The sequence below is a fragment of the Felis catus genome, chromosome B1 (genome assembly GCF_018350175.1).
Source record: "Felis catus isolate Fca126 chromosome B1, F.catus_Fca126_mat1.0, whole genome shotgun sequence".
Taxonomy (NCBI): domain Eukaryota; kingdom Metazoa; phylum Chordata; class Mammalia; order Carnivora; family Felidae; genus Felis; species Felis catus.
In genome coordinates this window covers 51,577,918-51,605,705 of record NC_058371.1, presented here as the reverse complement: position 1 = coordinate 51,605,705, position 27,788 = coordinate 51,577,918, and the positions used below count along the sequence as shown (strand labels likewise).

Sequence of the window (27,788 nt, the reverse complement as noted above, 5' to 3'; positions counted from 1 at the left end):
TGTCTTTAGTGTCTAAGCTCAGCCTTAGTCAACAAGTGATGTTTGCCTGTCTGAGCTTAAACTCTGTGCTTAGCAGAGAAAGACAGCTTTCTTCCAAGATGCAGGGAAAATTCATTTGGGTTGGATTTTCAGGGGGTAGAAGGTGGTTTCCAGAAAGAAGAGAGAGGAGATATGATGTCTGCCATTTTATTTATTTTAATCACTAGAAAGCTCTGATCTACTGGGTGCTGAGCACATCACATAATACTTTCATAATTGTCAATGGCTTTTCCTCAATCATAGTCTTTAGTCAGTGGACACCAGGAGCTCTCTACTTCTTCTTTGCTTTTGCTTTCTTTCCTTTGTTTGTTTTGTAGAAGTTAAGAGATTCATCTTGGCCTGGCTGGCCAGTGATAGAGAGGGGGGAAGGGATAGGAGCATTGAGGTTCAAAGTCTTCTGAAGTTTCAGGTCCAAAATATCAAAAGTTATCTGTATCTCATATTGCAGCAGCTCCTTCAGGCATTCAGTCTGAATGTGAATGACCTCATCAATGAGCTTTTCTAACTCCTGGAAGAAATAGAACATGGCTGGTGATCAGAACTCTGGGGAGACTGAGGCTATCTGCAGATATCCAATTCTGAACACATCCACTCCTTTTTCTGTGTTCTAAACCTTACATTTCCCCCACCAGATCTCTTGGTCACCCTTCTCACCCCTACTCTGTGCTCTGAGAGGCTAACTTATAAGGGCTGCCTCAACCAGCTACCTTGACCTATGGCTTTAAGTTGAGTTCAGCCAATGGGAGGTACTGGCAGGAGATCTGAGCCTGGGAAGAGAATGAAGTCTCTCACCTCCTTCAGGATCCACTGTAGATTGGCCATGACTCTAACCCTCTGCCTACAGCCTCCTAACCCACAGCCCTCTCCTACAGCTCTCTTTTTGGATTCCAGTGACTGTTTCTTTCCTTCTCCCATCAGGCCTACTGTGGCAACAACCCTGTTGGACTGTGTCATTGACTACTAACATTGTTCTGGGCCCATAGGCTAGTCCCATCTTCTCCTATCTTCTGGTCAATGAACTTTCCATTTGGATATCATCCCCCTTCCTTCCCCTCCTGCCCTCATCTCATTTTTACATCTCAAAGTTCTAGTAGCAGCCTAGTAGCAGCACTGTCAGAAGGGACAGTGCAAGTTGCTCAGAGAGTGGGAATGTCTTCCAGCCAGCCAGCCATGGAAAGAATGGAAACTCAATCACCATCTGCCATGTTAAAATGAGACCCTGTCTGTCATCTCAATCATGATTATGGCACCATGGAATCCTGGAGACATGGACCATGTAACTGTGTGTCTCTAAATTTCCTGCTTGAGGAACCAAACAGCAGAGGAGAGTTTGTGCTTGTCTTGAGGGTGTCAGGGGACATACTTAGAGTAGCTGATGCCTAGAAGATATTTCTTTGAGATCTCTTATTTTAACTAAAACCTAGTGTAAAATCTTATATTTGCTCCAGAATATCTCCTTGGTTGTTTTATATAAAAGTAATGTTCTTCCCCTAAGTCCTTGGGGAGGACTGTGCTCCAAGAGGATGTACTGTGCTTATCCTATGGTGTTCAGTGTCCCCACCTCTGGCACACAACCAGGGGCACACAGTGGAAGGGACTCTAGTCCACGAGCTCCACCAGGCAGGGACCAGCAGCAAAGTAATGGGGGCTGGAAGAGGACCTGGGAGGGGCAGGGAAGGACAGCAGGAGTGGGAGGGAAGGCAACACCTCCCATCCATCGCCTTGTCCACATGTTCTAGAGCAAGGTCCCCCAGAGGAGACAGGCTATTGCTTAAGTTCTTTTTTTCCTTAAAAATATTTTTTGATAGAAAGCACAAGCAAGGGGAGGGCAGAGGGAGGGAGGGAGAGAGAGAGAGAGAGTGGCAGAGAGAAAGAATCTTAAGCAGGCTACATGCTCAGCACGGAGCCATACGCAGGGCTCCATCCCATGACCCTGGGATCATGATCCAAGCTGAAATCAAGAGTCAGATGGACACTCAACTGCCTGAGCCACCCAGGAGTCCCTGTTGTCTAGGTTCTGTTGGGTCTTTCTTTGCTGGACATCTTACTGCACTAAGATTACCTGGCAGCCCAATGTGCTATTTCTCTGGGAGACTTGACTTAACCTTAGAAGAGTATCATTTATTCTATTGTGTTAATTGCTTTTTAGAGATTTTCCCCATGTTATAATTCACAGGGCTGTTCACTCTTTGGCTGACTTTGAAACACACAGGCCCTGTGACTCTCCACCCCCACTCCAGCATATACCAACATACGCCCTCATGTGTACACATATGCAATACTTGTCTCTGTGTTCAAAGATAATGCAACAATGATGATATTAGTGCCTATGTTTAGTTAAAAAATAAATTTGGACTCTTCCAGGCCCTTAAGAAGTTGACTGCCCTGGGGCCAAGATAGTCACCATTTAGTAAAGAGCTGGTCATTGAGACTCTGGTTCCTCGAGCCTCTGTGGCCTTAAGACTGGTCAAGAGGGCAGCCCGATTTCTTCTATCCATGCCAGACTCTTCTAGGTTCTCCCTGGACCACTAGCCCCACCCCTTTGCCTACCTCAGCATATCACCCACATTGGGCTGTCCCCAGTGGACCTTCCTTTGTCATCTTCCCCCACCCCCAGGCCTCAATAGATGCCAGCTCTGCAAGTAGATGAAGGGCACTGAGACCATCTGTGGTGGTTCAGATCCTGGGCTCTTCATTAGACGTTGGGATCCACCAGGCCTCAGTCCAAATGTAAACAATTCTACTTGCTAGCTTGGTGACCTTGGGCAAGTGGATTAAATTCTCTGAGCCTCAGTTGTCTCATTACCAACATGGGGACAAGAATTATACCTCACAGAGATGTTTTGTGAAACATGCATGCAAAGCCTGTGGCTAAAGCTCAGTGACTGTCCCCTTCTGCCCCGTCCCATGTGTGCAGACCATGGAGTCCTGTCTGTGAGTCTGACTCCAGCTTTGATGTGCTCTTGGTAGGAATGCGCATCTGTATGTGGTAGGTGAGCATCCTCCCACTTCATGGGTCCAGCCTTACCTCCCTCTTTAGAACCCGGCTGGGCTGCTCAGACACCTCAGAGAACGTTTTCTGTAGCTTGTGTTCCTGCTCCAGGTGCAGCGCCTCCTTCAGGAGCAGTACATTGGTGCGTTTCTGCACCTCAGCCTTACGGAGCTCCACCATCTGCTGCTCAAGCTGCCAGATGTCCTTGTCCATGCCCTTGGCCAGCGGGAGGGGCTGGGGCGGTGCACATACTTCCAGGTGGTTGACAGTCAGGTTGACTTCCTGGTCCTGGCCCAGGACAAACTGGTAGAGTTTGTAGTGGCGGATGAAGGTGTTGTGGAAGTAGTCACAGAGGGCCAGCAGGTGGGTGGTATTGAACTGCCCCTGGTAATCTCTGAGTTTGTTCCCTAGGATTGTCACCGCCTCAGTGATGGAGCAGCCTGTGGGCACAGAGGGGCTGAGCAATGAATGTGAACTGAGGTAAAGCTGCATTGATAGGTGATCAACATAGGTTCTGAATCTAGGCACCATCCACCCATCCATGCACCCATCCATTTCCCATCTGTCTGCCCATCCATCCTCCCATTCATCCCCTTACCCACCCACCCATCCATGACACCCATGACCCCAGAGCCCATGTCCTACTAGTTATTCTATATTACCATTTATCAGTTCTTAAAAATTATGGAGTAGAGGCACCTGGGTGGCTCAGTTGGTTGAGAGTCTGACTTCAACTCAGATCATGATCTCATGGTTCATGGGTTCAAGCCCCTCATCAGGCTTACTGCTGTCTGCACAGGGCCTGCTTCAGATCCTCTGTTACCCCCTTTCTTTTCCCCTCCTCTGCTCATGCTCTGTCTCTCAAAAATGAATTAATATTAAAAAATTTTTTTTTCAATGTTTATTTTTGGGACAGAGAGAGACAGAGCATGAACGGGGGAGGGGCAGAGAGAGGGAGACACAGAATCGGAAACAGGCTCCAGGCTCTGAGCCATCAGCCCAGAGCCTGACGCGGGGCTCGAACTCATGGACCGCGAGATCGTGACCTGGCTGAAGTCGGACGCTTAACCGACTGCGCCACCCAGGCGCCCCAAATGAATTAATATTTTTAAAAAATCTTTAAAAAAGGCTATGGAGTATATACATTTCTCCTTTTACCTTGGCTTCTAGGAAGTTCAAAGCCAAATTTAAGTAGTAACTTACCTTTATCTCATATTTTAATATGATTATCTCACCCCTTACCAATATTTTGACCTTTAACTCTTATTTTGAAGGTTTACTTCAGCTGTTCTTTATGTTGTTTCCACTTGAAACCCTTTGGAAAGGAAATGAGGGTGTAAAAAAAGGGATTCTGATAAGAGTAGGCTATGAGATGGCTGGAGAGACAGATGTCCAGACAACTGTTATCTTGGAGATGTGTGTCACAGATTTAGGCAAATATTGCTTCTATCATGCAAACAAAGATCAGCTCTGGGGTTACACCATGGGCAATGCTCCTGAGCAAACCATCTTCTCTCACCCCCTCCCATACACTCCTTTTGCTCACAACTTTATCAAAAGCTCAGGGTAGTGTGATCAAGGAGGAAGGACTCTTCCCAGCATGTGATTGGGTCTTAACACAGGGGGAGGTTCAGTAAAGGGTCATGACTGAATGATGGGTATGCCTTGATGAACAGACGTTGGGCAGAGAGAGGGGCAAGAAACAAGGGACAGAGAAAGAACATGCCTTAGCGTAAGGAGACCTGGGTCTTCACCCAGATGCCATCCCTGAAGTGCACTGTAAATTCAGTCAAGTGTCTCTTGCTTCCTGACTCAGTGTCTACCTCTGTAGAATAGGAGCTTGGGCCAGCTGACCACCAAGTCACATGATTTGGGGGATTCAGTTTTATCTACTGAAGGGAGAGATTAAGTATTGCATGCAGGGAACCTGGCTTTCTTCTTGGAGTGGAGGCCCAACCTGTCTGTAGATCCCCCTCCTCATCTCTCCTATATGAGGCTCCCATAGGCCCTAGTGAAGTCTCTTACCTTCCTAGCCAGAGGGCTCCTTTCTCCTTTAGGAGGAGCTGTCTCAGTCTTGCCCTTGTAGTTGCTTGTAAAGTCCTCCACACCCCACCCCCACAATGAACATTGTATGTTCATTTTGGCTTCTCACTCTTGGCTCTGTATGGGAATATTTACCTCAAATCTTCCCAGAGTGCTGAGATGGTAAGTTATCGCTGTCTTAGAAAAACATTAGTAGATGGAGCACAACTCCACTTTTAGCCTCATTTAGAATGTGCTTGGGAGTGTCACTTGGATTTAGACTTCAGTCTTCTGGGCGAGGGATGAAGAGAGGCCTCTCCAATGTGCAGAACAGGAGGTTGGTAGGCTGTGTTTTCCCCTTCTTTCAAGGCAAATCATCAGGCTCAGAGGTCCAAGAGAGTGCTTCTGTTTCAGGATGGTGTAGAGGGAGGGCACTGGATTTGGAGGCCTGAGACAGTTCTGTCCCATTTTAGTTGTGACATTGGGCCTTCATTCCCACAGATGTAAAATGAGGGATAATATTTAGTTGATAGGATTTTTATGAGGATCGAATGGGATGACTTGTCCAAGTGCCTGATACAGAGCCTGCTACAAGGTAGTGATCAATAAACAGTGTAGGGAAAGAAGAGTTTGTTTCTGCCCTGTGAAAAAAGTCTCTCCTGGCCACATATATCTTTCCTTCTTTCCATTTCTCCATCTATTCATCCACCCATCAATTCAACCATCCATGCATCTATCCATGAATGCATGCATGCATCCATTCACCCTCCATGCATTGCATGCATGTATCCACTTTTCCATCCATCTTCCACCCATCTATCCACCCATTCATCCACCCATCCATCCACTCATTCATCCATTCATCCATCCATCTATCCATCCATCCACTCATTCACCTACCCATCCACCCATTTATCCATTCATCCATCTATTCACCCATCCACCCATCCATGCACCCATCCATTTCCCATCCATCTGCCCATCCACCCTCCCATTCGTCCTCCTACCCACCCACCCAACCATCCACTCAAGATTAATTTTTCAATTGTTACTGAGTGCCTATTAATTACTAGGAACTATGCTAAGTCAATACTATGGCACTACTGTGACAAATAAGACACATTCTTTGTTTCTAAAGTGCTCACAGGAAAGACAAACAAGTAAATGTTATGATATGTGTGTAAAGAGAAACAGAAACAGGTGGAGAGGAAGGTTCAGTTGAGGATAGGGATTCCCCTGGAGGAGATAATGCATGAGCTACATCTCAGAGGCTTAGTGGGAGGACCGAGCCAGTAAAGATGGTGAGGGAGGCATTTTCTGGGTACAGTCTGGGTGAAAGCATTGGGGCAAGAAGCTGTATGGCATGGGTGGGGAACAAGCCTGGGTTTGTTATTTTTGGCATATAAAAATGGAAGCAGAAAATGGCAAGTGTTGTGTGGAAAGGTAGGCAGAAGACAGATGGGAGGGCCTTGAATGCTGCATTCAGAAGTATTGCATTGTAGGAAGTGCAGTGTCTGCCTAGCATTGTAGGAAGATTGTACACATAGCCATGCTTGCCTTGAGCTAAATAACATTGATGGTCATGTGGTGTTGGTGCATCGCATTGTCCGGTCCAGATGGGATTGTTGTGGCCTGAGAATACCAAGTCAGCAGGTGCGGGCAGATTTGAGTGGCAGGACTGATGGTCCGATGTGGAGTGTGGTAGCGACCTGCAGATGCTTACATAAAAAGAGTGGTGGGACCACCAATAGAATATGATACAGGTGGCACATTCACCTCTGACATGACCCCTGCCCTCAGAGAGATTCCAATTTGTAGAAGAGGTGACAAAAAGATGACATTCCCCTTTTTACGCTCAGTCCCCAGCACAAGGCTTTGTGCACAGTTGGAGCCAGTGGGTAGCTAGTGAGTAAATGAGCAAATTCTGATATTAAGTGCAGTGACAGAGTTATTCATTTATACATCCAACAAGTATTAGGGAATTTTCATGTGTTAAGACCTGTTCCAGGTTCCAGGGAGGCAGTGAAGGGCTAGGGAGAAAACACACAGAGTATAACTCTGTTCAGGGTTCTGCAGTCTGGGCGGACACGGAATAGGAAGAAGTGACTTTGTTAGGGAAGTCAAAGAGCAGTTCTCTGAGAGGGTGATGAAGAATCTGAGATGAACAGTGTCAGAGGAGTTACTGGGCAAAGAGAGGTAGGAGAGAATGAATCAGGCAAGGGCAACATCATGTGCCTGCAGTTGGAGAAAGCATGGCCCATTTGAGAAACCAAAAGACTGGGGGTGAGGGGCTGGCAGGCTAGAAGGCAGCTGGTGAGAGATTCCCTGGTTCTAGAAAAGGTTGGGTGGTGGACAGCAGCCCAGTGGTGCAGGACCTCCTAAGACCCTATGGGAGGAATTTGGTCTTCAGCCTAAGAGTGATGTTAAAACAATGACCCTTTTGCAACATGAGTCAGATCTTGGTCTTCCTCTGCATAAAACCCTCCTTTCCTCTTCTCCTTCTGCTTCTGCCTGGCACACTGGCCTTCCCTTATTTTTCCACCATACCCTGTATTCCCTTGTGCCAGGCCTTAGGCTCGGATGCCATTCCTGGCTGACGACGTATTCTTCACTCCCAGGATGCCACCTTCTCACAGACACCTCCCAGACCACCCTACCCCCAGCCCATCCTCCAAATATTTAATGTATGAAGGAAATTTGAAAGTTAAGCTTACTGAAAACAGTTTAAAAAATTAATTTTGTAAATTTTTTGTCAAAGAAATGGCAGTTTTGAATGACATTTTAAGATTTGATTGCATTGCTATTATCGTTATGCATCTACATAAATTGCTTCTTTGCATGTGTAATTTGACAATTACAATTTACATAAGTGAATAAATTATATTAAAATTACTTAGAAGTTACAGTTGTAACATTAAATTAGATGTTGATAGCTTTTTAATTTTGAATTTAACTTAAAAATTTTCTTTAGTCATCTTTAACCCTGCATTACATACAAAGAGTAAGCTTTATATGTGGATAAAGCAGACATACATACAATACAAAATCAGATATACAAAATATTTATGATATTAAAACTAGATAGTAGGTCATTAAGGAGTAGGTCATTAGGGAAAAATGTCTAGAATGCCTCCTCAGTATGATCCAGCAATTCCACTTCTCAATATATACCCCAAAGAAATGAATTAAAGATCTTTAAGAGGAATCTGTTCTCCCATATTCAAGGCAGCATTATTTACAGCAGCCAAGATATGAAACAACCTAAGTGTGCTGATGGATGAATGGTTAAAGACATTGTGAGATATATAGATATAGAATATACATAGAATTCTATTCTATGATCTATATAATCTCTCTCTAAGATATGTAGAGAGAATATCTACCTATATCTATCTATCTATCTATCTATCTATCTATCTATCTATCTATCATTTATCTAGAATATTATTCAGCCTTAAAAAAGGAGGGCACTTGTTGGGATGAGCACTGGGTGTTGTACATAAGTGATGAATCACTAAATTCTACTCCTGAAATCAATATTGCACTATATGTTAACTAACTAGAATTTAAATAAATTGAAAAAAGAAGTAAATCCTGTCATTTGCAACAACATGGATGGGCCTGGAGGATGTTGTGCTAATTGAAATAAGCAAGACACAGAGAGACAAATACTGCATCATCCCACTTATATGTGAAATCTAAAAAAAGTGGAACTCATAGAACCATAGAGTAGAATGATGGTTGCCAAGGGCTGGGGGGAGGGAGAAATGCGGAGATGTTGATCAAGGTATATAGAGTTCCGGTTATGCAGGATGAATAAGTTCTGGGGATCTACTTAGATAGTGCTTAGAGCTAACAATACTGTTTTGCATATTTGAAATTAGCTAAGAGAGTAGATCTTAAATGTTCTCACTACAAATAAAAGTGGTAACTATGTCAGGTGATGATTATGTTAATTAGCCTGATTGTAGTAATTACACAATGTATATCAAAACATTATGTTTGTACACATTAAATATTTTTCAATATTAAAAAAATGTTTATTTATTTTGACAGAGAGGGGGAGAGAGAGAGAGAGAGGAAGGAGTGGAGAGGCAGAGGGAGAGACAGAATCCCAAGCAGGCTCCACACCAAGCATGGAGCAGATCCTGATGCGGGGCTTGAGCCCATGAAACATGAGATCATGACCTGAGCTGAAATCAAGAGTTGGATGCTCAACTGACTGAGCCACTCAGATGCCCCTATTTTTCAATGTTTTTATTTGTCAGCTATACCTCAGTAAAGCAAGGAGGGGGTATTTCACACACACAAAAATTCAGGAAACAAATAAAACAACTTCTAGGGGAGGCAATAATGGCAAGAAAAGAGATGCTGCTTTTGCATGGTAGGGTGTGAAATGCATTCTCCCCATTTTCTGCTTTGCTTCTCACTTGTGTCACAGATACTCTGCAGCCACCAGGACAGCGACCTAGGCATTCCTTGACTTCTCTCTTGCGCTGGGAAATATCTGGCTAGGTGGCTGATCCTGAAGACCCTTTCATTACTGAATAGTGGGGAGGGGCCCAGGGCCAGTGGAAGCCCTGTGTTCCACAATCACCTGGATCTTTCTAAAAATACAGAGCACCCCACATCTCAAAAGAAGGAAGTGCTGATTCCAGGGTGGGATTGGCTTGGGAATTGTTGCTCCTCAGTTATGAGCCAGATTGAGCCGAAAGAACTCAGATGTTGACACACCGGGGCCATGGAGCTATGAAATGCCCAACTGGCAAAAGGATGAAACCAAAGCCCCCAGATGCTCTGTTCTGCTGAGTGACCTTTACACAAGACACCTGTCTCAGGACCCTCTCACCTGTCACATGGTTGCCAGGTCCCTTCTTGCACAGATGTGAGCTTTGTGCTGCTGGGATCCCGTGGGCATTTTGTTCTTTTCTCTTTCGCTTTTGGAGAGGGTTGGTTAAAAATGACACAAAACGTACAAGTCTCTGTTGTTGTTGTTTTTAAGGTGCTAAAATACATTACATAACGACATAACAAGAGTTGAAGATTCCTCTAAAAGCAGCATGCAAGCAAGTACCCATGTTTAGGATAAAACTGGGCACCGAGGTGCAGAGAGGAAGAAGTGAAAGTACAAGGAGATGGGGTAGGTGCTCTCATGGGGAAGGCATCCTGACGCAGGATGTGGGGGGACAAGGAGCCAGGGAAGGTTTCCCACAGAGAGGACATTGGAGCCCAAAGGAAGAATGGGGAGTTTGGCAGAAGATGGTAGGGAAGGGCCCTCCAGGTGGACAGCCTGCAGAATAAAGGCTGGAAGCAAATAGGGTACAGTGTGGGCATGTTCTTGATCCACATGGTTCAGAGTTTCTGGGAAGAAAAGCTGGAGTCTGGGGGACTCTCCCAGGGGGACAGAAGGGTTTGGCATCATCAGTTTGCAAAGGGCAAACTCGTATATGTCACATGGAAGAGCTGGACTTCAAAACAGAAACCAGGCTCTTTAAAGAGGATTCATGGACCCCAATGTTGGGCTTCAGGGCCAACTGGCATCTTCTGAAATTGTATCCAGAATTTCACATGCACTTTTTTTCCCCTGGGGGTGGGGTGTGTGCATAGAAAGAATCATCAGATTTCTGAAAGGAAAATTAAGAACCGTGGCCAAGAGCTGCAGAGCCACTCAGAGGTCTTAAGCCGAGAAGGGAGAGCTCAGATGGGCATTTAAAAGGGATGGTGGTGGTGTGTGACGGCAAAAATAATCAGTAAAGGAATCTCAGAGACTGGGGGACCAGGGTTGGTTTCTGATAATCAAAGCTGGACTCCAGGTTGGTGTGGAGGCGACTGTGTGAAATTTGTGAGGTGAATCGTTGCCTCTTCTCTGGGCTCTGCGGAGCCGAACAAACATACTGGAAAATGCCGTCCCTCCTCCAGCCTGGCTTATGAGTGGATGGGGCTGGGATCACCTGCATCCTCCAGATGTGGGTGGCCACAACTGCCTCATTTGTCAAGGCCATGGTTTTCTCTATTCAGCCCCTGGGCAGCCATGCATAGAGGCCAGGTTTGAATCAAGAAGTCTGAGGGCCCAGTTGTGCTGAGTGACCTCAGCAAATGTTGGCAAGTGCTCCCAGCTGCCTGTCATCCTGGCATGTGCCCAATTATGGGTATGAGCTATGGCCTTAGCCTCAAGGTCATAAAATGCAAGAGTGGACCTCATCCAGGGTCACTGGGGAAGGAGTCCCTGGGCTGGTTTCTAACTTCCAGCCCCAAGACTACTTGGCCAGCTCTGGTTTTCAGCAAAGATCATCCTAAGCTGGCTCATGAGACACGCTTTCTTGGCCCTCAGACCATTCTCTATTTGCCGCAGGTTGAGAAGTTCCGATGACTCAGAAAGCCAAGGATTAAGTCTCAGAGAGAAGCCTCTGGCTGCCGGGGGACAGATCTGTACGTGCAAGTTGCTCTTCAATAACAGGGAGTGGCTTTCATTTGCATTGGCTGCTGGGAACTTCCTGAAGACAGTCCCCAAGCCCCTGGAGGCCAGCACCTGCACGGGGATGCAGGCATGGGAGAGGAGGAGAGCAATGAGGAGGGGAAGAGCAGGGGGTGGGATGACAATACCAGATGCTCCAGAATCAGGGTAAAAAGGCACTGGGCTTGGACCAAGCACTCTGGGCGCCTGCCTCCCGCTGCCCCTCATGTTCGGGGTCTGGGGCTGGATGACAGCAAGGGAGATGTGCCATGTCCTGGAAGGGTTGGGAACGGTGAAGAGGCATTGTTCCTTCTGGGTGGGTGTGAGGGGGAGGATCCAGGTGCCACCAGTGCCCCCTGACAAACCAGTTTGTTTGCCCCCGCCTTGGCTCAAAGAGGAGGAACAAGTCAGGCTGCAGCCTGGCTTGCTTACCTTTCTGTGCACCTACCAGGGCTGACCTGGGATGGTGGAAGGCAGATGAAAGCACAGAACCTTCATCTCCACCCCCATCCTGCATCCTGAAAGCTGCCCCCTGCCCATCTTTCTGCTCATGGTAAGGTTCTGCCAAACTCATTTACACCAAGGTGCCAATAACAGTGACAGCTCATGTGCTTTCCTTGAGGCAGCGGAGGACTCTTGTTGAGGGAGCTCCCGCTGGGTGCTGCATGCCCTGGGTCATCTCGTTCCACCCAATCCCTCCTAGCTCTGTGAGGCAGGGGTACAGGCACTTTACTTGTGAGAGAAACTGAGGCTCAAGGACTCAAGGGATTTGATTAAGGACACACAGCTGGTGGAGTGGGGAAGCCAGAATTCAAGCCGCTGCCTGGCACAGCCATCTAGTCCCAAGCAGCTTTGGGCTGTCTTTGTAGACCCTTAGAGATGGACACTGGAAGGGGCCCCCAATCCTTTCGGACACAGTTTTCCAAAGGATGTTTTGCAATAGGTATTACATAGAAACCAGTACTTCAAAGCCAGAGACCTTGAAGATATGTTGGATCAAAAGATATGAAACAAGGCCCTTAATACGCTAGTGGGCTCAGCAAATGGCCCAAAGGGGTTGAGCATCTGCAATATTTCTCAAATTTATTTGAGGTAAATGGTCTTTCGGACCAAGGAGCATATTTGAGCAACTATTGAGCTAGTCTAGTCCTTTCATATTAGAGATGGGAAACTGAGACCCCTCTCTGCCTCTATGAACCTGACTGCTCTAGATACCCACACATAAGTGGAATCATAAGGTACTTGGTCTTTTGTGGCTGGCTTATTTCATTTAGGGTAATGTCCTCAAGGTTCATCCGTGTCAGAATTTCCTTCCTTCACCAAGCTGAGAAATATTTCATTTTATGCATAGATCACATTTTGTTTGTCCATTCATCTGTTGATGGACAAGTAGCCCATACAGATGGGTTGCTTCTGCCTTTCGGCTATTGTGAACAATGCTTCTGTGAGCACAGGTGTGCAGATATCTGTTCAAGTCCCTGTTTTCAGTTCTTTATACAAAGAAGTGGAATTACTAAGTCATGTGGCAGTTCTATGTCTAATTTTTTGAGGAGTCTCCCTACTATTTTCCTGCCCATGGTATTTTGTTTTTGTTTTTAAGATAAACCAAGAGTCACCTTAAAGAAAAAAATCTACTCCAACAGCAGGACTGGAAAGATTATGTTGATCTTTTAAAGATTTCCTTGCTATTCAAAGTCCTGGGACTCAAAAAAGGCAAACACAGGGCCATGTATTTTAGATTGTCATGAACTTTGGCCGAAGCTCTTCTCATTGCTTAAAATGGTCCCCTGACCTTGTCTGTTTAGTAAATGCACCCCTCACTGTTCCTCACTTCCATTCCTCAAGAAGTTTGCATGATTTTTTTTTACTTTAAAACATTTTTTAATGTTTATTTATATTTGAGTTAGAGACAGAGTGTGAATGGGGGAGGGAAAAAGAGGGGGAGACACAGAATGTGAAGCAGGTTCCAGGCTCTGAGCTGTCAGCACAGAGCCTGACCTGGGGCTCGAACCCACAGACTGTGAGATCATGACATGAGTTGAAGTCAGATGCTTAACCAACTGAGCCACCCAGGCGCCCCTGGAATGCTTTTTTTGTTTTCATTGAAAAGGAAGTGTTTTTATTTTTTATTTTTTTAAGTTTTAATTTTAATTCCAATTAGTTAACATACAGTACTATATTGGTTTTAGGAGTCCAATATAGTGATTCAACACTTCCATACACCACCATGTGCTCATCACAATAAATGCACTCTTTAATCCCCATCACCTATTTCACCCATCCCCCTTCCCACTTCCCCACTGGTAACCACTAGTTTGTTCTCTATAGTTAAGAGTCTGTTTAAGAAGTTGGCACGCTTAATGCTACAGAGCTTTGGCAGGAAGAACAGATCTGGGGCCAGAAGGTCTCAAGGTTAATGCTGGTTCTGCCCTTATACTGTGTGATAATTTGCAAGTTACCTAACCTCTCTGAACTTCAGCTGCATCATTGCTAAATCCACCTACAGTTGCTGTGGACTTTAAAGGAGATGATTCATGAGGAGAGCTCAGCACATAGGGACTGCTGAGTGGATGTCTCATCTTCTTCACCCCCTAGCACAGTGCCCTGGAAATGTTTGCTGGAGGATGGCTGACTGAGTGCAGTGGATTAGGCTGATTCAGGGAGGAAGGTTCAGAAGGCAGAACAGAAGTCTTCAGATGGAAGTCTCAGACAGGTTTCAGCTCAGCAGCAGGACATTCTAGAAGCAAAAGCTTTATTAGCAGAGCAGTCTAGCTTGAGGAGTTAGGAGGCATTTGGCTGGTAAGAGGATTCTCGAATAATGTGTTTGTTGTGGTGGTGGTAGTGGGGCTTGGATCAGGTGAGATCTTGGGTTTCTTTTTGATTCTCAGATGTTATGGTTATTTCCATGGAGCTGACGGTCCTCCATAGCCACATCTGGGGCACTGTGGGTACCTCGTGGCCAAGCTCTGCAGCTGTCTCAAGTTTAGTGAAAGGAGTCCTGACTTTTGATCTTCATCATCATCCTGTTGTCATCATCCCTGAGTTGAAAACGACCAAGGAATCCCACTGTCTCAGGGACTTAGACTAAAAATAGACTATATTGTATCTGTACCGTGTCCCCTCTAATGTTGGGGGCTCTGAGACTGACCAGTATGTCCAGCTGACTGAAGGAGGACATGGGAAGTTAGAGGTAGAGCATGAGGTCACTCCAAAGGGCCAGAGGTTGGGTTTAAGGCACCAGAACCACCCACCCGCACACAGGTGGCGCATCCAGGCCAGAACACATTACCCAAAGGGCATGGCTCCTCTTTGCAGCTGGGCCTGTGCCACCCACCACATTGGAGCCATCCTGTTGAGGGTCAGGATCCCAGGTACATGCTGTAACTCCAGGTGACCCACTTAGGAACCCCACCCCCAGGTGTTCCACACCTGGTTCTTCCAGGTGTCTCCCTCTTCCTGCATGCAGGCAGCCTCATTCTTCTCATCGCAGGATGCTTTCCCAGGCTTCATGCTTCTCAGAACCTCATGTGCTCTGTGTACAGATCCCTTTAGTCAAGATAGAAGGGTCACATGGCAGGGCATGTGCTCTGCTGTCAGACAGACCTGGGTTCAAATCCATTTACTGGGGGTGTGACTTAGGGCAAGTCACTTAACCTCTCTGGGCCTCAATTCATCATTAAAATAATGGGTATGATGCAAGATCATGGTGAAGATTACAAATGCTACATGCAAAAATGCCAGGATCATAAAGTCCTCACTGTTGCTTCCTCTACAGGATGTATGCTCCTCCAGGGAAGTTTGGGGAAGGTTTCTATTGCATAGTCTTGATTTCTGGCTTACTAGCTGGCAGTCTCACCTGGAGAGCTTTGACCTTACTTAGCGTTATGGGCTGAATTAGCACAGCATCCCACACAATTCATATGTTCAAATCCAAACACTCCGTGCCTCCTAATGGGACTGCTCTTGGAAATAGGGTCTTCAAAGAAATAATTAAGATTAAACGAGGTCATGTGGGTGGCTCTAATTCATTATGACTGGTATCTTTACAAAAAGAGGTTAGGACACATACATCCACACAGGAAAGGCCATGTGAGGACACAATGAGAAGATGGCCATCTGCCAAGGAGGGAGGCCTCAAAGAAACCAACCCTGTTGACACCTTGATCTTGGACTTCCAGCCTCCAGAAATGTGAGAACAAAAATGTTTGTTGTTGCAAGTGCCCCATCTGTGGTATTTTGTCATGATGGTCCTCACAGACTGATACGCTCAGGGAGGTATCTATGAAATGGCAGTTGCCCATTTGCCCCCACAAAATGCTCTCTCAGGATTTCAAGCAGTGGCCTCTGTGGCAGCTTCCATTCTCCATCAGCAAGGAAGTTGCTGCCAAAGGCCCCTCCTTAGAGTCTAGTGGGAGAGGCATTGAAGTCAGGCTGCCCCAAGGAAGTTACCTTCCAAGAAGAGTGAATGTGCATTTTCTCTCTGGGCTGGTCCTGAATTGCTGGAGGCTCTCCTACATGGGATGCGGTACTTGGGGGCTGGTGGAGTAGACCCTGGGCATGGCCATGAGTATTCTGGTAGGAAGAACTCACACAGATGAGCTTAGGCAAGTAATGCGTCCTGCCAGCCCCAGGCTGCTGGGGGAAGGTGGGGTGGCTGCCTTCCATGCTATGGCTGCCCAGATGACATTTTCTGGAGAATCAGGAGTGGCCATGGATGGAACTACAGATACAGTGCTATGACCCACTTCCCTGGCCACCTCATACCTCTACCAACTGGCCAAGGCCCACTTCCTCATGGCTTCAGGATATGAGGGCCAGGACAGAAGGAAAGAGGCACTTCTAGCCCAGAAGTCTAGGTAAAGTATCAGAGAGAAGACCAGGGCCTGCCAGACACTGCTGATGACAGATGCCACAGAGGCTGTTCCCCTCCAACCCCTCACCTGCTGCTACATGTGAGTCAGAGATAGGATGTGCAGGGCCTTCTGGGCACCATAAATCTCTGCCACTCCTGTATGCAAAGTGGGAGACCTCAGGGTTCCCATATGTCCCAACACCTCTCTCCAGACACTCAACAGGGTGTGCAAAATCTGTCCACTTCCTGCGATTTCTTTCCACCAGGACAGAGTTGGCAGTCTTCTGTTCCTCTGTGTTGTTCCTGGTGACTTCCTCCCAGGCCCTACAGAGACAGAAGGATGGGATCTGCCCAGGGCTTCCTGGAGGCTGGCAAAGGAGGTGCAGTTGACAGGACTCTCACTTCTAGCTTGGAATTGAGACCAGAACATCCTGGTGAGCCATTTGCCAGGGCAGAATCAGCTGATGCTTTTGAATAAGGGCCACTCTTTCCCTCCTGGTACTGAGGACTGATTGGGCCAGGAAATAAGCCCAGCTGGCAGCTGGCCTGTCAAAGCTCTGAATCATTGTTGTACAAACATGACCCTCCTTAAATACTGTCCACCAGCTTTGTTATCTAGTATGCAAACAGAACTCAACCATCCTTAGCCCCAGATTAACAAAAAACAAACAAATAAACAAATCCCTGGAGAATCTCCCTTCCAAGAAGAGTGACAATCCACTGTGGAAATCAGCTTGCGCATAAGTTGGCTGGTCAGTAGGACCCTGCTGTCTGCATCCTGTATCCCATGACCTATGAGGAACTGACTTGCTGTCTTACCAGCTCTTCCTGCCCCTTGCTGTCTGGGTCCCCTAACAAGGGCAGTGAACAGATGCCTTCTCCCCTATGCTGTTGGGCAGTGGCACTTCCTGACATATGTGCCCAAGGGCAGGTCATGGATGCTGGGTGTCTCCATTAGGGGCCAGGTTTGAGGTTCTCTGGACCTCCATTCCGTTGGCCCATGATTTGAATGCATCTGCAATCCTGCCTGCAAGGCGAGGGGAAGACAATAAATGGCACAGACAGCGAGTTCTCTGAGGGGCAGCATGTAGCAGCTTCTAGCCCTGGACTTCCAGCACCTTCTATTCATCTCACCTCCCTTCCATGTGTGATGGGCACATGGGAGCTAACACTTGTTGAGCACTCACTATGTGCATGTTACTGTGCTATACATTTTTCAGGCCCTGTCTTGTTTAATCCTCCCAACTGCTCTATGAGTTAGAACTATTATGCCACTCATTCTAGAGCCAAGGAAATGAAGGTGTAGAGAGGTATAGTAACACATTAGTAAGTGGTAGAGGTAGGATTTGAACCCAGATCTTCTGACTGCAGAGTTTGGTGCTAATCACCCCACTGTGCAGCCTCTAATATCACCTGGACATGCAACTCAATGAGGTCACCCTGGATGAGTCAAGCACCCTAACTTCCTCTCTGCATACAGGGCATATCATCTCCATGGGCATCAAATATCTATTCATTCATTCATTCATTCATTCATTTTCTTCATTTAGCACCCACTGTGTGCCATATACTGTGTTTGGCATGGGGGTATTAATAGAGGGAGAAAAGTGAAGTGGGCATAGACCCCTCTCCAGGAGATCCAGCCTCCCCAGGGTCTAGCCTTCCTTGCTGTCTAACTATAGCTCTTTGGGGGAAGAGTTTAGATCTAATAGAGTACGAAGGAGGACACCTTGATATAAACAGCGTTTGAGAAGGATGAACAAGGTGGCCACCACAAGCAAGAGGGTGCTTTCAGGCATGTGGGTGCCCAGAGAGATGTAGCCGCAGACATCCAGGTATAAAGTGTTGAGGGCATTGGGAAGGTGTGGCCTTGGCTGGGAGTGGGCCTGACGTGGGAGGTTCTAAGGATGGCTCTGGGTGGCAAAGTCTGGGTACCTGGAGGGTGAGGAGATGGGATAGGGTGTGAGAGTGTGAGAAGGCCCTGGGCTGATCTCAGAGATCAATGTAGGGGGCATCTCAGAGGTAATGGACAGCATGGGTGGACAGGGCCTGGGGAGGGGCAGGTTAAGTTGAGAAAGGATTTGGAAACACCCTCCAGCAAGTGGGACTGATGTCAGGTGCCTCTTTTTTCAGCTGGACACATTCATTTGGCGCCTACTGGGGTTGGATCCAAGGTTAGGAGAGGAGTTTACCCAGAGCTGGTAGGCACCTGAAGGAGCAAAGTGGGCCAACTCCTTAGAGAATATGGTCCAAACCTGGGTAGTGTGGCTCAGATAACACCAGATAGGAGAGAGAGAGAAGATCAAGATTGGGTTAGGAATTGGGTAGAATGGGAACAGAACTAAGTAAGCAAAGGCAGGGGTTTTGGGAGCAAAGTCAAGAGGAACAAACCAGGCACCCTCAATGAACAGGACCAAATGGCTGTCTCCTGCTGCAGGTGTAAGACCTACATTTCTGGAAGGACAGCTGAACCCATAGGAGTGCCTAAAACCCCCAAGGAATGGGTATTATAATATTAACGGTCAACCCACTGCACGTTCACAGGGCTTCCTATGTAGCAGTCACCGATCCAAGTGATTTACATAAATAGACTCATCTAATCCTCGCAAAGATCCCATGAAGTTGGTGCCATTTTTGTCCTCATTTTACAGATGAGTGATCTGAAGCACAGAGAGGTTAAGGGACTCTTACAAAGTCACACAGTGAGGAAATGGCAGAACCAAGCCTTGAAGCAGGGCCCCAGCAATGTTGAGGACCAGTCCAGCCTGATACTGGGGTTGACTACAGACTGAAGAAGAAAATCCCCGGGAGTAAGGAGGCTTCAGATGAAATTCTATCCCCTGTTTTGGGGGTATTGATGAACTTGTTCATGCTCTCGCTAGTGTCCCTGGGCTGGATTTCTGGGAAGCAGTGTGGGCATGGCTGCCATGGAGATGCTATCTGGGCCAACCTGACAATCTTCAGGTGCAACAGCCACCATCCTGAATGGCACCATGAGGGGCCCAAAGTGAACAGGACCTAGCTCAGGAGGCCTGGTTCTAGTGTGGCTCTGTACCCCTGGGTGCTTCCACTGCACACCGTTGTCTACTCCCTGGAAACCCACAGCCAGCCTAGTGTTGCTCTCAAGTCAGCTCTCACAATAAGTCAGTTACCTGGGAGCCGAGCTGGGAACAGTCTTGTCTGCCTTTTTTCCTGCGCCCCCACTTCCCGGACAAGCCTACCAGTTTACCTCCTGGGCCTGCCTCTGGCTGAAGTGCCAGCCCTCTTGCTTTCAGTCCATTGTCCTGCCCACTCCCCAGGTCACAGGGTCTGCCAGGCAGTGCTGGCATCTGGGTTTCTCTGCTGCCCTTGACAGGAGCTGATGCTGCTTTTGTACATCTGGAGGCTGATCCATCGTGGATGCTGCATAAAGTACATGCAGCCACATCTGATCATGCCATCTCTGAACCACATCCTGTTCTCTCAAGCCTTGGGTCTTTGTCCCTGTGGTCCCCTCCTAAGAACAATAGCTGACTCTCACTGAGTACTTACGCGGCACCAAATGCCATGCCATGGGCTTTATGTATGTAACCTTGTTTAATCCTTAAAACAACCCTAGCAAGTGGGTGCTCTCGCTTTTTCCACTTTCTAGATATGTAACCAGAGGCTCAAAGGCGATGCGACTTGACGAGGACCACACATCCAGTAAGGGACTGAACGAGGACTGGAATGTTTGCTTTGAGTGCTGAACCTCCTGATGGATTCTATCTTCAGTGAGTCAAATTTCAGGCATGAGGGGCCCACTTAAGTGCTTCTTCCCACTCAGTGTTTGTACCAACCATGTTTCTTAAATTTTGAGATGATTTAAAGGTAAAAGAAATAACTTGTAAGGTGGAGAGCCCAAGACCAAGATTTAAAAGTTGTTAGGAAGAAAGAAAGATGGGCCAACACTGACAAGATGGAATCCATGGAGATAATTGTAAAGTCCTGCAAGTTCACTCAAAACTGCCGTTGCACAAGGGCAGGATGGGAAAAATCATCCACATGTGGAACTGCCTGCCCAATATAAATCAGTGTGACTTTGATGTTGATAAAGTAAGTGCACCTATATACTATATAAACAGGAGCATCATCACCAGGACAGAGGAGATAATAAAATCCCCGACCACTTCACTGACCAATTTTCAGGTTTTTTTTTTTTTTACTTTTTTTAACGTTTATTTATTTTTGAGACAGAGAGAGACAGAGCATGAACGGGGGAGGGTCAGAGAGAGGGAGACACAGAATCCGAAACAAGCTCCAGGCTCTGAGCTGTCAGCACAGAGCCCAACGCGGGGCTCGAACTCACGGACCGTAAGATCATGACCTGAGCTGAAGTCGGCCGCCCAACTGACTAAGCCACCCAGGCGCCCCGAGGTTGTTTTGTATTTGTATTTGGATGACATTTTAAGAACAATATTGACAATCACAAGTATGCCCAGAGAAGGACAGCAAGAAAGAGAGCAGTGATGGGAAGGTAGGAGGAAAGGGCCTGTGGAAATTATGTCACATTAAAATGATAAAATTGGGCTGCCTGGGTGGCTCAGTTGGTAAAGCACTGACTTTGGACCAGGTCATGATCTCCTGGTTCATGAGTTCAAGCCCCGCATCGGGCTCTGTGCTGATAGCTTAGAGCCTAGAGTCTGCTTCAGATCCTGTGTCCCCCGCCCACCCCCACCCCCGTCCCTTCCTCACTTGTGCTCTGTCTCTCTCAAAAATAAAATAAATATTACAAGAAGTAAAAAAAAAAAAGTGGTAAAAGCAACTGGGAGTTGATAGTCACATTAGATAAAGCGGATTAAATATCTGCAGGACTTGCATTCTGGGTCCAGGCGACAGACTTTGAACATTCTAGTAAAAGGTGCAGAAGGCAGATGTAGCTAGATATAAATAAGACCTTCAAATAATTGGTATGGTTTTACAAAGACATGAGTGGCCTTGGAAAGAGGGAGGACCCTGTTGCTTGCAGGGTGTCTGCAGAGGCTGGAAGAACCTTGCTGGCTGGTTGAGGGTCTCCCTACAGTAGAGGGAATTGAGTGTCCTTCCAACTGCAAGGTTTTAGGAGTCCACAAGACATATATAGGCTGCATTGGCTGCATGCACTAACCAGATATGATGAAAGCTCCAGGGTGTTCTAATCTCCTCAGTGTGAAGATGGGTCTGCATCGTCATTGACTGTTTTTCACGGGCTCAGCCTGTGGAAGGCTCTGATGGAAACTTGAAAGAGCCCGAGTTCCCACCTGCTTGGGGCAGACATTCTTCTTCCCGCTCGTCAGTGTTTGTTCTGGCCACAAGCCACTGCAGAGCTCAGCCGAAGGGGATGAACTCTGGTACCTGTGTATTGCTGTGAGCAGCAGGGAGTGGGACCCAGAGGGATTCCAGGAAGGCCCCAGGGGTGGGGGTTAGGGGGTGGCTGGTGGGAGATGAAGTTTCCCAAGAATCTCTGAAGCCAGCCCAGGAGCAATGCCATGTCTGGTTCAAGCCTTCAGACAGGGATCACTGGTTTGGAGGAGAGAAGTAAAAGGGCACATGGGCAGCATAAAAAATAAAAAGAGGCTGATCCACATGCACATAAGATGTGCGATTCAGTGGCAGCCACTAAATGGCTTGAAGCAGAGGAGTGATGGGATTTCATTTGTGCCTGAAAAAAAAATCACTGGGCAGTTCATTGAAAGGCTGCGGAGGTATAAGATTTGAAAGCAGTGGGCTGGTCAAGAGACGGAGGTGGGTTAGAAAGGGTGGCAGACAAGGAGCTGGTGAAAAGTGGTGAGCTTAGGGAAGGACATTGAGGCACTGCTGACTGGACTGGTGGATGAGCTCTGGGCACATAAGAAATGGGGACCTGATGCACAAGGGACAAAGCATCATGTGTCCTATTTGCTTGGCAGCTGTTGGAGACCTTGGTCAGAAGTCCAGAGAATTTCAAATGTGCCACATGTTAAAGAAAATATTATGCTTAAAAATTTTCAAAATAAAGAATCACAGAAAAGTTTCAAAAAGAGTTCATCATCAGGGCTGTGTGGTATTGGCAAAAGAAAAAACAAAGAGATCAATGGGGCAGGCAGAACAGAGTCCAGAAATAGACCCACACAAATATAGGCAACTGATCTTTGACAGGGGAGCAAAGACAACACAATGGAGCCAAGATAATCTTTTCAACAAATGTGCTGGAACAACGGGGCATCCACATGTCAACAAATGGAGTCTAGATACAGACCTCATACTCTTCACAATAATTAACTCAAAATGGATCACAGATCTAAATCTAAAATGCAATACTATTAAACTTCTAGAAGATAACATAAAAAAACCTAGATGACCTTGGGTTTGGTGACTACTTTTTAGATACAACACAAAGACATGGCCCATAAAAGAAGAACTGGTTGGGTGGCTCAGTCAGTTAAGCTTCCGACTTCAGCTCAGGTCATGATCTCACGGTCCGTGAGTTCGAGCCCCGCGTCAGGCTCTGTGCTGACAGCTCAGAGCCTGGAGCCTGTTTCAGATTCTGTGTCTCCCTCTCTCTGACCCTCCCCCGTTCATGCTCTGTCTCTCTCTGTCTCAAAAATAAACAAACATTTAAAAAAAATTAAAAAAAACCCCATAGAATGCACAAAACCAAGAATGAATCCTAATGTAAACTAGGAACTTTGGGTGATAATGATGTGCCAATGTAGATTCATGAGTTGTAACAAATGTACCACTCTTGGAGGGATGTTGATAGTGAGGGAGGCTGTGTGTGTTGGGTGGGCGGGGGTGGGGGAGACAAGGTTTCTATGGGAAATCTCTGTACCTTCTGTTCCATTTTGCTCTAAGAAATAGCCTACTAAAAAACAGCACAACTGAAACCATAAAACTCCTACAAGAAAACAGGGGGAAACCTCCTTGACATAGGTCTTGACCATGATTTTTTGGAATAATACTTAAAGCACAAGCAACAAAAGCAAAAATAAACAAGTAGAGCTACATCAAAGTAAAAGGCTTCTGCCCAGAAAAAGAAATTTTGTAGAAAATTAAAAGGCATACTATGAAATATGAGAACATATTTGCAAAGCACATTTCTGATAAGGTGTTAATATAAGGAACTCAAACAATTCAATAGCAAGACTCCCAATAATCTAATAAAAATGGGCAATGGATCTAAATAGACATTTTCTCAAAGAAGATATTCAAATGCCCAACAGATCCATGAAAACAGGCTGAGTATCACTAATCATTAGGGAAATGAAAATCAAAACCACAATGAGATATCACTTCACACCTGTTAGAATAGCTAGTATCAAAAAGACAATAAATAACAAGTGTTGGAGAGAATGTGAAGAAGAGGGACCCCTAATGCACTGTTCAGTGGGAATGTAAATTGGTGTAGCCACTGTGGAAATAGTATGGAGATTCTTCAAAAAATTAAAAATAGAACTACAACATACGATCCAGCAATTCCACTTCTGGGTATATATGCAAAGGAAATGAAACTGCTCTCTTGAAGAGGTACCTGTACCTACATGTTCACTCCAGCATTATTCACAGTAGCCAAGTCAAGCCATGTACACAACCTATGGTCCATCAACAGATGAATGGATAAAGAAAATATGATATTTTTTGGCCATAAAAACAAAGGAAACCCTACGTTTTGCAACAGCATGGATAAACCTTAAAGGCATAAAAACAGACACTATATGATCTCACATGTGGAATTAAAAAAAAGAAAACTAAACTCATGGAAATGAGACAGACAGGTGGTGGTTCCCAGAGGTGGGGGGGGGGGTGCAAAATGGATTAAGGTGGTCAAATAGTACAAACTTCTGGTCATAAGAGAAATAAGTCCCAGGGAATTAATGCACAGCATGGTGATTACAGTTAATGATATCATGTTGTATAGTTAAAAGCTGGTAAGAGAGTGGATCTTAAAAATTTACATCACACAAAAAAATTGTAACTATGTGAGGTGATGGATATTTACTAAACTTACTTTGGTAATCACTTTGCAATATATACGTATATCAAATCAGTATGCGATACACCTTAAACTCATACAATATTATATGTCAATTGTATCTCAGTAAAACTGGAAAAAAAATAGTACAAAGAAATTTTTTCCAAGTACTTAAACGATCAGTGGCCCACAAAATGCCCCATCATCTCAGAATGTTTTCATGTAAATTACCTAACATAGGGCATTCATAACCACAGCCATGGTTCGGGAGATCTCCCTTGACACACCACTACTGTTTAACCTCCAGACCTCATCCAAGTTTTTCCAGTAGTCCCTTATATCCCTTCATAGCAAAAGGACCCAAACTGAGGCCACATGTCACGTTTAGTGGCCACATCTCCTAGGTGGCTTTCAGTTTAAACCAGCTCCTCTGTCTTACCTTGGTTCTCAGGACCTTAATGTTTTTGAAGCTCACAGGAGAGGGACTTTGTTCAGTGACACTAATTTAATGCTTTCTCGTGATTAGATCAGGTTCTGAGTCTTTGCTAGAACCATCACAGAAGGATGCTGGGTTCTTCTTTTGCATTCTACCAGGTAGAACATGATTCTTAGTGTGTCCCTTTACTGATGATGTCTACTTGGATCGTTTCATGAAGGAGGTGTCTGTCAGGCTCACTCACATAGAAGTAGTCTTTTCCCCTTTGTGATCAGTAAGAATGTTGTGGGGAGGGAGTATGTAAGTGTCCCATTTCCCATCAAGCATGTACCTACTGGTTGTGGTACTTATTGATTATTCCTGTCTGAGTATTACTATGATGTTGGCCAAAGAGGGGCTGCTCCAAATATTTGCTTAAGGAATGAATCTGCATCTCACAGCCCAAGATGAGGATGGGTGTGATCACATTCCCTTGTGCCAGGGAGTCACAGGGAGAGATATTCTTCCTCTTCTCATGAAGCCCAGCACAGGGCAGAGGTGGGAGAGATGCTCCCTCTACAAACTCACTTTACTGCTTTTCCCCTCATCCCTGCCAGCAAGCTGCTGCCTGTAAAGGATTCCTCCAAGACATTCAGTAGACCAAAACCTGATACTTGGAACAATTGTGGTCTTTCAGGAATGCAGTTGGGGGGGGGGGGGTCAGTGAACCAGTAGAGTGACACGTTTGATTTCTGTTAAGTGAAAACAAAACAAAAATTATGAATCTTGGTCCCTCCTCTTTTCACTAAAATAAAATCTGATTCCATTCGGAGCCTACTCTCAGCTAGCTGCCTCAGAGGTACTGATCAGATAAGGAAATTCATATTTAAGCATAAATGACTGACTGACCAAGAGACAAACATCCTGGCTGCTGTGTGAACAGCTTGAAGTTGTGCGAAATTTTAAGCCAGGGAGATAAAAATAAAGTTGCAGCATGGACACTCAGTTTGCTTCAATTTCCAGAAAGCCTATACAGGAAGTTTGTTTATGAGCATGGGAGGATGCTAAATGTCAGAGAAAGAAAGAAAGGGACTTCCAGCTCCTCACAGGGTTCCTGAGGCTGTGGACTGCAGGGGGGTCCTGTGCCCTGCATTCCCCTGCAAGCCTCGCTGACCCCTGCTCTGGATGCCCCATACCTTTGGTTTCCTTGAGCAGCTCTTCCGTGAACTTGACCACCTTGGCCACTTCCACCCATGGGAAACCTTTGCCCACGGCAAAGATGATGCTTTCATAGAGGGTATCCAGCAGAATGCTTCTGCGGGAGTCTCTCACTTCATCAAACTCTTCCCAGTTCAACAGTCTCCGTAGGTGCTCCCTACCTTCTTGTTTCTGCAGGGCATGATATGAGGGATGGAGAGTGAGACTGAGGAATCAAGATGCCATCCTCACTGAGCAAATCACCACTGGGGTCCTCACAGGGCTCTGCATTGTCCTGAAGAGTGACCAGAAATATAAGTATGCCTGGGGAGAATCATGCTTTCAGTTTTGGACAGCTCTCCCTCCCCTTTCTGGGAATGTGCTGTTCTTTCTAGCACTGCTCCTTCCTCTCAGAGTTCTCATGCTAGTCATTGCAGCTTCAGCAGGCTTCAAGTCCTGAATTATGGTTCCTCGTTCCTCTTCTCTAAAACAAAAGTTGACTTCCCTGTGAGTCCACTCTCAACTAACTGCCCCAGAGGTATTGATCTGATAACGGAATTCATACTAAAGTGTAAATGACTACAAAGAAGCTTGGTGAGCCTATGTTTTAAAAGAAAGAATACGCCTTACTTGGTGAAAATTTGGGCACTCTAGCAGGTCAGGCAGGGAAACCTGATCAGGGAAATAGCCAAAAGAACCCATTTCACACTTGAGAGTTGGTCTGGCCTTTCCAGAAAGATTCTTATGGGTCATCAACAGATGTAGGAGAAGCAAGTGTCATTAAAGGAGGGAGTAAGAAAAGGTGCGGCATGAAGTGGAGAGCCACTGAACATGGGAACGTTGCTCCCTTGGGGTGAGGGAGGTTCCTGGCTGGGGGGGGGCGGGCATTTGTGGGGAAACTGTTCTCAGGGGAAGGTCCAGAGCCCAAGGATTCCTCTCTCACCACCTGACCCAGGCAGCCATTCCTTGCAGCGCTCACAGATCCCCAGGTTGGTGTCAGCTGGTTGGGAGATGTAGAGCAGCCAGTGAAAGCACATGTCCCAGGGCGGGGAGGGAGGCCCCACCAGGAAAGTTTTGCCTGGTGCCTGCCCATCAGCTCATAGCTGAAGGTCAGAAGCTAACCTGTGCACATAGTTGCATGACTCCTCTTGCCTGAACTCTGTAACAGTGCCCTGACACCCCTCTGTGGAAAGCCCTATTCTGGAAGGAGCCCTATTCTGGAAGGTCCAGGCCCCTCCTTATACCAGTCACCATAGAGTTGGGTCTAGGAAATTGATGAAATCTGCCCCCTCCCTGCCTTAAAGCAACAGCCCCCTTCCCCCACCCCCACAACCACACACATTCCCTACACACATTGGCATATAAGCCCAAAGGGCTCACAGGGCCCTGAGGCTGACTGATAAGAGGTAGCATCCCATGGTGATCAGCCCCTAGGGCCTTCCTGGCCCTCCTCAGAGTGGAGGCAGGCACAGTGCCTTTATGGCCATATCCTCCTTCCCATCAGGCAGGCTCTGTCCCTGCAGGTTGGGAAAACAGCCTCCAAGCTCCAAGGGCTGGTAAGCCTTTGGCCTGGCATTCCAGCTGGCACCCCCCTGCCCCCCATTGTGGGCCTCCTGGGCAAGGAGTCATGCCCAAGGTGTCTATCTGAAGAAGCACTGTTGAGGGGCCACTTTACACACACACCTCACTCTTACATCACCGAGCAAACTCCTTTTTAAAAGTTGGGTTTTCTCTTCACCTGAAATTGGAAGACTTTTTTTACTCCCTGGGGTGTTAAGAGTGCCATGCCCCCTGCATCCAGTTGCTAGGAGACTTAGCCAGTACTGACTCAGATTTTCTGGAACCCTGGGGATGAGTGTGCCAGCTTTG

At 46.5% G+C, this 27,788-nt stretch overlaps 1 protein-coding gene across 5 annotated transcripts; it reads right to left on the bottom strand.

The window, feature by feature from the left end:
• Positions 1-172: 172 nt before the first annotated feature.
• CB1H8orf74 (chromosome B1 C8orf74 homolog) lies at positions 173-27,788 on the bottom strand. 5 transcript variants are annotated; one of them, XM_045055649.1, is made up of 5 exons: positions 27,658-27,732; positions 25,919-26,214; positions 16,562-16,683; positions 3,068-3,471; positions 173-547 (listed from the first exon to the last, which is right to left on the bottom strand). In XM_045055649.1, the coding sequence occupies exons 2-5, from the start codon at positions 25,975-25,977 to the stop codon at positions 311-313; spliced, it is 822 nt and encodes a 273-aa protein (XP_044911584.1). In that variant the 5' UTR covers positions 25,978-26,214; positions 27,658-27,732; the 3' UTR covers positions 173-310. The 5 variants fall into 5 exon arrangements, with proteins under 5 accessions (XP_044911584.1, XP_044911586.1, XP_044911585.1 ...); XM_045055651.1 differs by having other exon boundaries at positions 25,919-26,111; positions 27,603-27,731; XM_045055650.1 differs by lacking the exon at positions 27,658-27,732 and adding an exon at positions 27,603-27,624.